Here is a 14,155-nt window from a genome sequence, read left to right as displayed (position 1 = left end):
ATAGAAGAGATGAATCAATATTTTTTTATGTATATTATGTACAGAGTGGGCCAAATTAGACACTTTCAAAGGAAAACTCACGTTTTCAAACTGGAAAGATGAAAACTGATAGCTATGTCTGAGGGTAAAATTTCATGACAAACCTAATGGTGAAAACCGTATATGGATATCTATCATCGTTTCTGAGTTTGAATCATGTTTTCGAAAATGTGCATTCGACATTGTCATCAACAAAACTTCTAGTACAGATTGATTTTTTGTTATATTATAATTCTTGTTTCTGAACTTAATCATCGGGAGGATCTTGAAGCAGGATACACTATTTATGTACCATAAAAAATGATCAAATCTGTAAATTATCCTATAAAGTTATCGATTAGTTAACTATACAAAACAAAGTTGTTCGGTTGATTCCGAGAGGTGAAAAGTAGTTTTTTGAAGCTATGTTCATCACTAGTATGTTGGTAGTAGACATTTGAACCATTCACGGGAATTTAGACATATTTTCGTGTTTATAATACACCTGATTATGACCCATAAAACCATAATCCATATCATCCATTTATATGATACAAAATATCAGTGAAGACTATAAAAGAATGGGAATATGACAGATTCAGCAGTAGGGTCAATTGGATTTGTAAGTGGAATTTAAATAAAATCATGCTGCTCAAAGTGCTTGTCGTTATTCTTTCTCTGGTCTCGCCGATTTTATCAAAATCGACTTTGCTGTCCGTGGTTCAGGTATTGAATCATTTTTCATAAATACTCCTTATGAATGATTGACTAATAGTTCTCTTCACCAATTCGGGATTCAAGTAAATCATTTTTTCATTTCTAGGTCTTCCGTCATGGTCAGAGGACTCCTTACACTCACTATACCAATGACCCTTACTCGAATTCGGCATATTGGCCTGTGTCAAGAGGACAGTTAACCAATGTGAGTACCAAACGTCAAAAATTCAAATGGTATTGAAATTATTTTTTAGTTTTTGTTTTTTGGAATGAAAAATCTAGCAGCATCAGATTATGGTTGGAGGGTTGAGCTTGACATATGAGATTCAATACGCACACTAACAAGTTTCATAACTATCCTTGTCTCGAATTTCACTAGTTTGAACTTCCATTGTCTAATATATAAAATGATTTGAAATCCCTGAAACAACTAAAAAAGGAAAATTGAAAATTAATGGCTGGAAATAACAATTATATTAAGAAAAAATAACCTGAAATGAAATAATAGTGAAATAAAATACAAGTAAAAATAGATCGATTGAACAAAAAATAAAAATGAAAATAAAAATTAAAAGTTAAGAGATTCCAAGCCACGTTAGTTCATGACGTTTCGATTGTTAGTATCTAAAATCGTCTTCGGGTGATGACTGGACTGATTCCTCCGAGAGATGACTATTTATGGGTTGTTCGTGTACATTCACTTATCCCCGCTCGAACGACCCATGAATAGTCGTTCGAGCGGGGATAAGTGAATGTACTCGAACGACCCATAAATAGTCATCTCTCGGAGGAATCAGTCCAGTACCAGCTCAAAGGGCAAGGAAGCAAGGCTCCAGCCTGAAAGAACTCAAGATGACTGTCAATGAATCAGTCCAGTCATCACCCGAAGACGATTGTAGATACTAACAATCGAAACGTCGTGAACTAACGTGGCTTGGAATCTCTTAACTTTTTATTTTCATTTTCATTTTTATTTCTTTATTTTTTGTTCAATCGTTCTATTTTAACTTGTATTTTATTCCACTATTATTTCATTTCAGGTTTTTTTTTCTTAATATAATTGTTATTTTGAGCTATTCATTTATGATTCTTCTTCTTTTTTAGTTGTTTCAGGGATTTCAAATCATTTTTTATATTAGACAATGGAAGTCCGAACTAGTGAAATTCATCATGAAACATTGTCAATCACCTTCAAATATCCTTGTCTCTTTCTCACGTTCCAAATATATGCTTTTTTGTTGATTTTTATCTCATCTAATCTTGAAAACCGTTGAAAGTATTTGGTGGATGGAATGGAAATGTTTTCAGATAATTTTTTTATTCATTGTCCATTATATTGCACTTCAAATCCAATTTCACTGAATACATGAATTAAATATATGTTTTTGTTTCAGGTTGGCAAAACTCAGCACTACAGACTTGGTCAATATACCCGTCAGAAGTACAGCAATTTTTTACCAAACGCTTATTCAGAAAAGTTTTTTTTTGCTCAAACGACAGATGTCGATAGGACTCACATGTCAGCTCAGTGTAACCTCCTTGGGCTGTTCCCTCCTACTGTAACGGAACTATGGAACACTGAGATAGCTTGGAGTCCCATTCCCGTTCACCCTTCAGATCCAGCTGTCATGAGCGCGACTTCATCGTGTCCTGCCTATTACAGGGAATACAACAAAGTATTAAAAAACGAACCGTACTTTCAGAATATTGACAAAACGTATGCAGAGACGTATGAGTATCTCACAAAATACAGTGGCGCCAATGTTACTTCTCTGAGTGGCGCTGGGGATATTTTCGACAGTCTCCTTATTGAAAATGAATTTGGTTACACTCTACCTTCTTGGTCTGATGCAGTTTTTCCAGAACCACTGACAACATTATCGGGGTACTTATTTGAAAGTTTTGCATACGGTACCAAATTAACTCGTCTCAGTAAGTGACACAAAGATTCAATTGTTTTTCCTATTTTTCATTAGGCATTCGAAACTTTCAACAATTTGGCTTGTTTTGATAATAATTATATTGTGAGAAACCTTTAGTCAGTCCAACGCATCGGAAAGGAACATTCTTAAGTGCCGATATTATGAAAGCCTCATCTACTCAAAAACAAAAATAACAATAAGGTAATGCGGTTTATGTGAAAGCATCCTTCACCCCTGCTTCTCGCAACATTATAGCCTCCTAGGCTCATTACCGGTTTTTTAATGATTCCATCATTATCATTTTTTGTGCATGTCCTTTTTTGGATGTTTGTGTCAGAAAGATAGATAGACTTCATTGAAGCTCATGGTTCACACAATTGCGAAGTTCAGGTCAAAAATACAACGCAGCAAAAAAAGAATATGGAAAATATCACAGTCATATCAATTATCATTGCTAATGTGGGTAACTATCAAAAAATATACGCATGAGGTTGTTTCAAGAGATTTTCCCGTTCAAATGTCAATAAATATGTATTCAAGTGTGCCGTGGAATATAATTATCGATAGAGAATTTTGTACTCTATAATTTTCAGCTTATTACTTATATAATGTCGTTGAGCGATTTTCGGACAATTTTTCTCTACGAATTCAAATTGAACAAAAGCTTTGCTGAAACTGCTCGAAAATTCAATTCAACCAGGAATTTGACAATTATAGTGTTTATGAACGCACCGTTCCACATTGGTTTGGGAAATTTCGTTTCGACAATTTTTGCGTCTATAATCTACGAAGTGGTCGATAAACTCATTTGTCTGCACTTCAAAAGGAAAGTTTTTCTATTCTGTAATGTTGCCAATTTGATGTTATCATTTGCCCAAGTCTTCAAGAATCTCACGCTCGTTGCTCCATAGCGTTGATGGATTTCTTGGTAAAACCCCATCCTTGTATAACAGAATAATTAGTGACTGGATTAACTATAAATCGATTTAATTCGTGAGGTTGCAGTCAATAGCTGGGCTGTTACAAAGAAAACTCTTTGTTATATGTCAAGCTTTCGGTATATTTCACACCTTCGTCAGGACAACTACAATAATAAGATTATATATCTTGTAAAAAATATATAAATATGGAGAACTTACTAACGTGAGAATAAAATATAAAATGGTTCAAAAACAGATAGAAAAACATTAATAAATGACAGTTGATAAAAATTTTTGGCTGACAATGTCAAGTGGGAAAATTCTGAATGATACTCGAATTACTAGATTTTTTATTTTCTTTATCATATTTCAGTAGGTACGTGTAAATTTTGCTAATTGTATCTTCCATCGATGCACCTAACTCAAAACTTTGTAAATTTCTAACGAATATTTTAACAACTTCCTATAAAACAGACAATCCTTATTATATTAAAGATTCTTTTTCATTTAGTGAATTTATAAATAATTTTCAGCTTCCTCAAAATTATGTTTTGATAAGCCTAGATGTTGTTTCACTTTTCACAAACCTACCGTTAAAAGTAGTGAAACAAACTTTGAACAAAAATTGGTCTAACATTGAAGAACACTGTGAATTAGACAAAATTACATTCATGATATTTTAGATTTTATTTTTGATTCAACATATTTTATATTTGAAGACAAATTTTATAAACAAATATTTGGCACACCTATGGGTTCCACCATTTCACCAATTTTATCGAGTTTTGTTTTAGATGAGCTTATTGATGACTGTATTCAAAAATTATCTTTCCGTATTCCATTCATCAAACCTTTTGTAGATGATTTGATTCTGACCATACCTACAGATGGAAAAGAAGAAATTTTGAATGTATTTAATTCATATGATCTCAATATCCAATTCACTATTGAAGAGGAAATAAACAACTCAATTCCTTTCCTCGATATGAAGTTATTGAGATCAGAACAAAATATTATCATCACTGAATGGTACAGAAAACCAACATCAAGTAATAGATTTATTAATTACCATTCCTATCATCCAAATAAAATGAAAATCAATTTAATAAAATCATTAAAAAACAGAATCATCAAAATTACCCATCCCGATTTACGAAACCAAAGTTTGTCTAATTTCAGTAAAATTCTGATCCAAAATTCTTATCCTAAATCTTTAGTAAACAGAATTTTATTTTGTGAAAGAAAAAACTTTCAAAATAATAATGAAGAAGTTGAACGTAACAACGTTATACCTTCATTCATATATAAATCACTCCCATATATTCAAGAATTGACACCAAAATTAATTAATGTATTCCGAAATGATAACCTCAAAATATCTAAAACAAATGTCACTTCTATATATAAATTATACAGTAAAGTAAAAGCTCCAATTTCAAATAAACAAAAATCCAATTTAGTATACAAAATTTCTTGTATGGATTGTTCTAAAACATATATAGGACAAACATCTAGACCTCTAAGTAGTCGCATCACTTCCCATAAGAGCGACTGTAGACGAAATGTTAATTCTTGTGCATTAACAGAACATGTTAATTCGGAGGATCATAAAATGAATTTTGAAAATCCAAATATTTTAGATAGAGAAACCAATACAACGAAAAGAATATTTTTGGAAATGATACATATTAATAACGAAAAACATTCAATGAATAAACGAACTGATATTGATAGTCTTAGCAAAATTTACACGTACCTACTGAAATATGATAAAGAAAATAAAAAATCTAGTAATTCGAGTATCATTCAGAATTTTCCCACTTGACATTGTCAGCCAAAATTTTTATCAACTGTCATTTATTAATGTTTTTCTATCTGTTTTTGAACCATTTTATATTTTATTCTCACGTTAGTAAGTTCTCCATATTTATATATTTTTTACAAGATATATAATCTTATTATTGTAGTTGTCCTGACGAAGGTGTGAAATATACCGAAAGCTTGACATATAACAAAGAGTTTTCTTTGTAACAGCCCAGCTATTGACTGCAACCTCACGAATTAAATCGATTTATAGTTAATCCAGTCACTAATTATTCTGTTATATATCTGGACCTTAGAATTGAAAGGGCGGGTGTCCATCTTTGGCCAATAATGGGTTAGGCAAATAAATGTACATAAAATCGTTAGATCTAAATAGTAATGATGAAATGGCGGCTGTTCCACGTACCAATACAGTTTTTGTAGTCGGTTGTCCATATTTTGATCAGTTTTGAAAGGTCGTATGTGGGACAACAGGCTTTTTAGTCCTTACGATTGATTCAAAAAAGGCGGCTGTCCTAATAATGAGGACATCTGCCTTTTAAAATTCTCACAGAATAGGAGGACATGCGCCTTTTTAAAGATAAGGTTAGGTTAGTAATATCAAAAATAATATTGTGTTTATTAGTGTGTTAACAGTTCATTACATTATTTTGAGAATGTATTCCAACACAAGAACTAATCGAATATTGCAACAAGCATTATTACAAAATAACGGTAAGTCAAATAATCATAATCGAGTTAGTTTCCTCAATACCTAATTTATTATAGATCAAAACACCAAAGAGATTACCAAAAATGAGGTTATGTGCTGTGCCGATAAAGCTAATCAAGAGGTTTTAAATGTTTCTGATCATGACGATGAGCCTAGACAAGGCAGAAGCAGTTATAACGTCTTCGAAGACAAAGAGAACATGAGATCCTTCATTGAATTGAGGCCAGTGGTGGATATTATTGTTGGTGAGAAAGAACAGCGGGAAAATATAACCACAGCGATGGTGGAAAGTGACGATGCCTCTCGGCATTCTGATAAAGATCCAATTACCGGATTTTCTGATGATTCTCTAGAGGACAGGAACTATGAACCTGAAACGGATTCAAATGATTCCAATCGAGATAATATAGAAGATTTCGATGGAGACAACGTTGACACAAATTTTGTAGCAGGACAACGAATTAATAAACAAGAGAAAGAGCAAAGGAAATCGAGAAAGAGAACAAGGCAGCCTTGTACCTGGAAAATTAACGTGGCTAAGCAAAAGAGGTTGATGGGAGAGGAATATGAAGGGCATAAGAAGAAAATTAAAAGGAAGAAAGAAATAGGTCCAATATGTAATAATTGCAAATTAAATTGTGCTACAAACATCTTAGACGAAGTGAGAAAAAATATTCATGAGAGTTTCTGGAAAACTAAAACAGACTGGAAGCAAAGAAGACAGTTTTTGGCACAAAGTGTGGATGTAGTCCCTATTCAAAGACGCCGACCACGAAGTGGTTCGCAGAACAACCGACGACAACACAATTATATATATAATTTATTGGACAATGGGATTAAAAAAAAGGTCTGCAAAAATTTTTTTCTCAACACGCTTTCAATCTCCGAAAAAATGATTCGTAACGCTGTACAGAAATGCCTTGAAAATTCCGCAGGGTTGGTTGAAACGAATCAGGTTTCTAACCACAAGTTTGATGATATGGCAGTAGGCTTAGTTCGTGAACACATTACATTGTTTCCGAAAATTGATAGCCATTATTCAAGAAATAAATCGGATAGACAATATTTAAATCCTCAACTTAGTATTACTGCTATGTACAAACTGTACAAAGAGTGGTGCATAGAAAAACAAGTAGAAAAAAAGCATATTGTTAAAGAACATAAGTATCGTGAAATTTTTTCTACTGAATTTAATTTACACTTCAAACCTCCTAGTATAGACACGTGTGATACGTGTGACCATCTAGAAAATTTGAAGCGTAATGTTCTGAATGATCCGGAAGCAAAAGAAGAGGTAAAGAGAACTTTGAAGGAGCATATTGAGGAATCAAACAGAAGATATAAACTAAAAAAGGAGGATAAAGATAATTTGAAAGTAGCTCAAGGAGAGGTAGTAGCGATGATGGATTTACAAAAATGTCTACCAACCCCATTCTTATCAAACTCCAAGACATTTTACTTAAGACAGCTTTGGACGTTTAACTTAACAATATACTGCGACACCCTCAAGAAGAGCTATTGTTTCTTATGGGATGAAACTATAGCTAAGAGAGGTGGCAATGAAATTGCTTCATGCATATTGAAATTCATAAAATTATTGCCACTGAGCATAAAAGAGGTTACCATTTGGTCAGACAATTGCTCTGGCCAAAATAGAAATTTTCAGTTATTTTGTATGCTTCTGTGGGCTGTTCAAAATACACATGTTACTGTCATCCAGCGAAAGTATTTGTTAAAAGGGCATACTCATAATGAAGCTGACACTGTACATGCAAGGATAGAAAAGAAGAAAAAACAACTTCCTACCATGTCAATATCAGTTCCCCATGAATGGGCTCAATTTATTAGAACAATCCCTTCACTTACTGACTCAGTGTATGAGATGGAACAACATGAGTTTTTTAACTTCAAAGCATTGGGCGTAGGACCTGGATGCTCATTTGTTAAGCGAAAGAAGAACTGTGAAAAGGAACCGTTTTTGTCGTCCAAAATAGTCCATTTGATGGTAAAGAAAGAAGCGCCCGGTATTTTGTATTACAAAACTCGGTTTGAAGAGACGAACTTCAAATCTGTTAATTTTAACAGAAACGCAAGATCTGTAAAATCCAAAACAAGTCTCAAAGTAATAACTGGTCAGCTTTTGGCTGTAGATAAGAAGAAACATGATAATTTATAGGAGTTACTTCAGTGGGTGCCCACAATTTATCATGATTTTTATAAAAACATAAAAGTGAAAAATAATGACAACAGCGATCCAGATGATAGTGATGACGACCAGTAGTAATGTTTTTTTATTTCTGTTTCTGCTGTTCTCTTTGTTAATATTTAATTTTTTATCATGTATTATCGAAAGTGCATGTTTTAGTTTTGACTTCAGAATTTATTTCAGAGATTTTCTGCATATTAGCAATATTCTATTTCTATGGTATGTGAAACCGTATAAATTTTTTTGAGAGTTTTTTTATTTTTTAATAAAATACACAATTGAAAAGACTTGTGTCCGTTTTTAATGTCTAACGAATAAAAATTTTAAAAAGTCGGTTGTCCATAATTATTCAATTACTATTACAAAATTATTATTTTTTTAAAATATTGTCAATAATGCTTCTTGATGACTATGATATCTGACCCATTACAAAATATTTTTCAGATCAGGCAAAAATTGAGAAAGATAGACCATATTATTAGGTTGAGTATCGAAATGAGTACCACTTTATTTGGCCCTCCTTTAAAATTTGCAGAATGTGACAACCGCCCTTTCAATTCTAAGGTCCAGATATATATATATATATATATATATATATATATATATATATATATATATATATATATGAAATTTCAAGTTTTCACGGATAGGAATATGCTGAACTGGTTTTTCCGGGTATTTGATCCGTGTATGTGATATTATCTCTAATTTCACCGACGTTTCGACAAAATCTCATTTGTCATTATCAAGGTGTGCTGTTACGTGTTCAGAAGTTTGTTGACCTTGCTCAACTCACTTCTTACTATACTGGTAAAATGGTATTCGAAGTAACAGTGTTCAGAGATAGAGTAGTCCATAAACTCTCTACTACCTACTACTTACATGTTGTTGAGTTTTACCTGAGTTCTTCTTCTTCTTAGTTGACCTCATCTCCCCGTTAAGGTATCGAATATGAAATCTGAAGTTTTCACGGATAGGAATATGCTGAACTGGTTTTTCCGGGTATTTGATCCGTGTATGTGATATTATCTCTAATTTCACCGACGTTTCGACAAAATCTCATTTGTCATTATCAAGGTGTGCTGTTACGTGTTCAGAAGTTTGTTGACCTTGCTCAACTCACTTTTTTGTGTTCTAATCTTTTAATATCCCCTCAATATCTTATAGGAATTCATCAGTTCGAGAGCTGTTTCTCTGATACCACAATGAAATGGTTTTTGAAGTGAAATTGACTGATTGACACTGTCGAAAGCCTAACTCAAATCCAAGAAAACACCACAGACCCACGCATCTTTCCCAAGTGAAATTTGATCAATTTGTCTCATTTTATGGACTTTCTTTTGATTGCCTACTGTCTGTTCATATCCAATATATAAAAATGAATTACTGTTCGTGGGTCTCGCAAGAACTCGAGAACGGCTGGACCGATTTGTCTAATAAATAAGTATTGAAATATGAAATTGATTCGATGAAATTAATGATGATGATAATAAATGAACTCAAGAACAGCTGCATCAATTTTTATGATTTTTGTGTTGTTTGATTTGTCTTCATCGAGAATAGGATAATAAGTATCAATATATGATATTTCATCAATGAAAATGAAAATAATAATAATAATGACACCATCAGGATGCCGAAGATACGTATACTTACTTCGAGGTGAAACAACGACATTCACAAAAGGTAACAGCAGTGAAAAACTCTTTTCGCAACAAGTATCAGCACAAACTCCGACAGATCTGGTCATCGGAACTGTCGGGGAAGAAGAAAGTTGCTGCAACAAATATGTTTGCCGTTACAATCTTACTCTACTGTTAGGAGTAGTGAAGTGGACTCGGGAGGAGCTGTATCAACTCGACGTAAAGATCCGAAAAATTATGCATCTCCCTCGATAACAGGGAGAATTTTTGAGTTTGGAGTATCTACATGACAGAATGGTACTGGGTATCCCTGTAAAGTCGTCAGGAGTTCGGATCGCCTTCTGTGCATGGTCCGCTGCCTTGAGAGACCAGGAGTTGAAGCATTCCTCTTTAGGGTAGCTGCCCAAGCAGCTGATGTACTTGGATCAGTTCTCGACACTGATTACAACTCTGTCAACAAGTTGGAACCCGTTCAGCAGAAGACTCAAATAAACGCCGCAGGGGTCACATCACTTCTGGGGCAACACAAGGATAAGCCAATGCATGGGATCTTCTTTAATAATATTGAAGAACTTTGATTATCAAAGCGCCTGACTTTCGCTTTCCTCAGGTCGAGCGGGCTGAAATCGGAAACTGAGGGTTTCATCATGGCAGGCCAGCATGGTGTCTTCAACAACTTAGTCTACCGCAGTCGCGTGATGTTTATAGAGGTTCCTGACATAAGGTGTAGGGCCTACCGGGAGGCGTCCGAGACCCTCATGCACTTACTGTCAGCATGTCCAGCTTATGTGGTATCGACCTATATCCAACGATATAACGCAGCCCTCGGTGCTTTATTACAATCTACGGCATTCTTACGTTATTGACGAGACACCTGTGTTGCCCTATGCTCCTGGGCATATTGAATCCGCTGTAGGGAACTGAAAGTGCCGAATTTATCGAAACTATTCGTTCCCCACCCTCAGGCTCATACAAGGTAATAAGCCTGAGGGTGGGGAAGCAAGTTCTCCACCACCAGAGCAAGACGATACTTGTCGTGGAGTTTTTAGCGACACCAATATCGTTCAAAAATAAAAGAAAAAACGGATAAAATATCGAGATATTCTCTTCGAACTCCACAGACTCTATCGAAACCACTCTTGTCAAGATAGTTGTGGTGATTATTGGAGTTCACGGTGGAATGATGCCTCTTTCACTCTCGAATCTCAAAATCATATCAGCTTGCCGCACTGAGGCAGAAATCTTAGCCGAGCAGATGCTGAAGGATGTCATTCTTGGCTCACTGCGCTTGTCGGACCCAATGATCACTCACCCCAAGGTGTTGGGAGTGGTCGTTTGTTGATAATACTGGCGCGCTTTCCCGAATGTATCGAGGCTTTGAGTAACAGAGCCTGACTAGCGCTCACTATGACAATAATAATAATAAAATAACTGAAGAACGGCTGCACCAATTTTTATGATTTTTCTGTTTTTGGATTTGTCTTCTTCGGGAGTCGGATGAGTATTGAAATATATTCCATCAATCAAAATAATAATTATAATGAAAGAACTCAAGAACGGCTGGACCAATCTTTATGATTTTGGTGTTTTTGGATTTTTCTTCGTATTTTTGTGTTTTTAGATTAGCCTCTATCCGGAATAGGATGTTGAGTATTGAAATATGATATTTCATCATTAGGAATAATAATAATGATGATGATAGTGACAGAACTCAAGAACACCTGGACTATTTTTTATGCGTTTTATGTTTTTGGATTTGTCTTCATCGAGAATAGGATGATATATGATGATGAGTATTGCAATATGATATTTCATCAATAAAACTGATGATAATGATAATAAAACTCGAAAACAGCTTCACCAATTTTTATGATTTTCGTGTTTTGGAATTGTCTTCGTCGGAAATCCGACAGCTCACATGTGTATCACATGTATATCTTAAAAATAAGATATTTTTCATTGAGTCCTATCCATAAAGTTTTCGTTGAGTAACCTTATAGTTATTCTGAGCCAATTACTGTTTTGTTTGATTAGGTTTTTAGTTCTGTTTTTCGATTTCCTGCATATTTGAACACTGATTCTAATCAGTGATTATTCAACTCTCTACAAAAGCGTCATACTCTACCTTCTATTTCGTGTTAAGTGTAGGAGGTGGAGAACTATACACACGTTGATAGATTGATAGATACTAAAACTCGTATTGGTTCGTCTCTATTTCATACATGTTGAGTATCCATAGGGAACACATCAACATCAAGCGTGAAATATATTTCATATTACGTTTTTTTCATGAAAGAACTGCAAAGATATCAGAGCACGTACCACGAATCTAGCTAAACACACATTTTTGATGACCGCAAATCGTTTCGCGAAGTGCAGCAAAGAAATTAATTGTCAGTTTTGTTGGTTTGAGAAATATTTTATATCAGACTAGGAAAAAATAATGATATGTGAAGCTTATCAAAATTCATCTTCATGAATACAGTGAAATTCTTGTCAATGCTTTTTTGAAATTCGTTATTTCAAAATCAAGATTTCCTAAATGAATTCAATACCTCACTATTTTCACAAAACGTCATGAAAATTTATATCGCTTTTCTGAATCAATATTATGTCTCTATCACATTTATACCAACAACTCACTTATACACATGACACAATAGCAATATTTCAAAAAAAAATTATATCAATAATAAAAAAAGTGTTTTCTATAAAATATTGTGAGGTCGTCCTAGACTGTCTATCGACGCTCGTTTCGCTAGACGAGTTAGCATCTTCAAGAGATGACCCATCATTCCAGTTGAGAAGGTTGATTTTCCTTCATTTTACAAGCGGTATCATTCATAGACGAAATTGGTTTTCTTCAAATCAAAACATTTGTGTATTTCAAGTTACCGCTTTGGAATCTTAGACGTTCTCCCTATATAAAAATTTCGAAAAATCTACATATTAGCTTGATAGACACCTGATTTGTTGTCACTGTTTGATTATTCTCAAAATTCACTCGTTCACTTCGAATTATTTGTTATTGACCGATTATTGCATGGAAATTAAACTTTTATCAACTCCATTTATTGAATGATTCAATTTTGTTGTTTGTAAAAAAGCATCGGAAAATAGTTTAAGATAACAGTTAAAAAAAACTGTATAGTGAAATACGTTTAGAATAAATGTCATACTGTAAAAGTTGCTTAATTATCATCATGGATATATAGATTTATATATAGAGCAATATCAAATTTTTTACCACAATAAATCTGAACTTTTCAGGTTCCGGAGCCTTTCTCAATGAAGTCATAGAACACTTCGAGAAAGTGAAAGAAAATTCCTCAGGTGAATTGTTCCGAATGTACAGTGCTCATGACACCAACATAGCAACAATCCTTTCTGGCTTGGGATCATTCAAGCCTCATGCCCCTTATTTTGCCAGCACCATCTACTTCGAGCTATGGAGGTCTTTCTTGGGATCGTACTATGTCAACATTTATTATAAGCAAAAAGATGTTGTCGAGAAAATAACTCCACCTGGGTGTCTTCAGTTTGATTGCAATCTAGAAAATTTAAGGAATCACCTTAGTGACGTCCTCATTGACAGCGCTACGTTGAAAAAAGAATGTGTTTGAATATCAACAAAAAAAGTTGGCGAAAGAACTACAAACCAATAAAATCGCCTTTATAATAAATAATGTAGAGAAGAATAAAAACAAAATTCAATTGTAATATGTAATTGAAACAAACAATAACTGGGTCATAATAAAAAAAATTCTACAATGTGTTGTTAGTTCACCTTGAATATTATCTATGAGAAATAATGAAATACAAAAATTGATTTGGTAGTCTGAAATTCACAATATAGTAGAGGGGCCATGTGACTCGAAAACGATTTTCGTAGGTTTGGAATATATTATACACACAAGTAGGATCATTGGAATCAGCTTGATATCCTGACTAAAGTTCCATACTGAATAACGGAGGAATAAAAAATAAATTCAGACAAAAGTTAGTTGCTATTTTCAGCTGTGGGTACCCAAATAGGTGCCGCTTTGGGTTCTCATTATAGATAGATAGATAGATGTTTAATTGGTACGGTTACATATAATGTACATATATAAACTTCGAGGAGTGTGGAACATGTCAGTAATAAATAACAAGTAAATAACAAATCAAAGCTTCACATACATAATCAATATCAT

At 33.8% G+C, this 14,155-nt stretch overlaps 1 protein-coding gene across 1 annotated transcript; it reads left to right on the top strand.

The window, feature by feature from the left end:
• The first annotated feature begins 589 nt into the window (after positions 1–589).
• Positions 590–13,735, top strand: LOC111504819 (prostatic acid phosphatase-like). Its single transcript, XM_023159524.2, has 4 exons — positions 590–744; positions 842–940; positions 2,130–2,667; positions 13,233–13,735. Exons 1-4 carry the CDS (start codon positions 664–666, stop codon positions 13,583–13,585), a joined length of 1,071 nt encoding a protein of 356 aa, XP_023015292.2. The 5' UTR covers positions 590–663; the 3' UTR covers positions 13,586–13,735.
• The last annotated feature ends 420 nt before the right edge of the window (positions 13,736–14,155 follow it).

Source organism: Leptinotarsa decemlineata, unplaced genomic scaffold (assembly GCF_025532065.1).
Source record: "Leptinotarsa decemlineata unplaced genomic scaffold, Ldec_3_MD MMD2_tig00078363_RagTag_RagTag, whole genome shotgun sequence".
Lineage (NCBI taxonomy): Eukaryota > Metazoa > Arthropoda > Insecta > Coleoptera > Chrysomelidae > Leptinotarsa > Leptinotarsa decemlineata.
Note: the sequence above shows the minus strand (reverse complement) of the source record. Positions and strands in the feature narration are given on the sequence as shown.

Bases quoted from the DNA above. Each gene is read 5' to 3' on its own strand.
- LOC111504819 (XM_023159524.2), top strand. From the start codon at position 664: ATGCTGCTCAAAGTGCTTGTCGTTATTCTTTCTCTGGTCTCGCCGATT. The intron at 745-841 runs GTATTGAATCAT...TTTCATTTCTAG, and splicing joins CTTTGCTGTCCGTGGTTCAG to GTCTTCCGTCATGGTCAGAG. The intron at 2,668-13,232 runs GTAAGTGACACA...TGAACTTTTCAG, and splicing joins TACCAAATTAACTCGTCTCA to GTTCCGGAGCCTTTCTCAAT.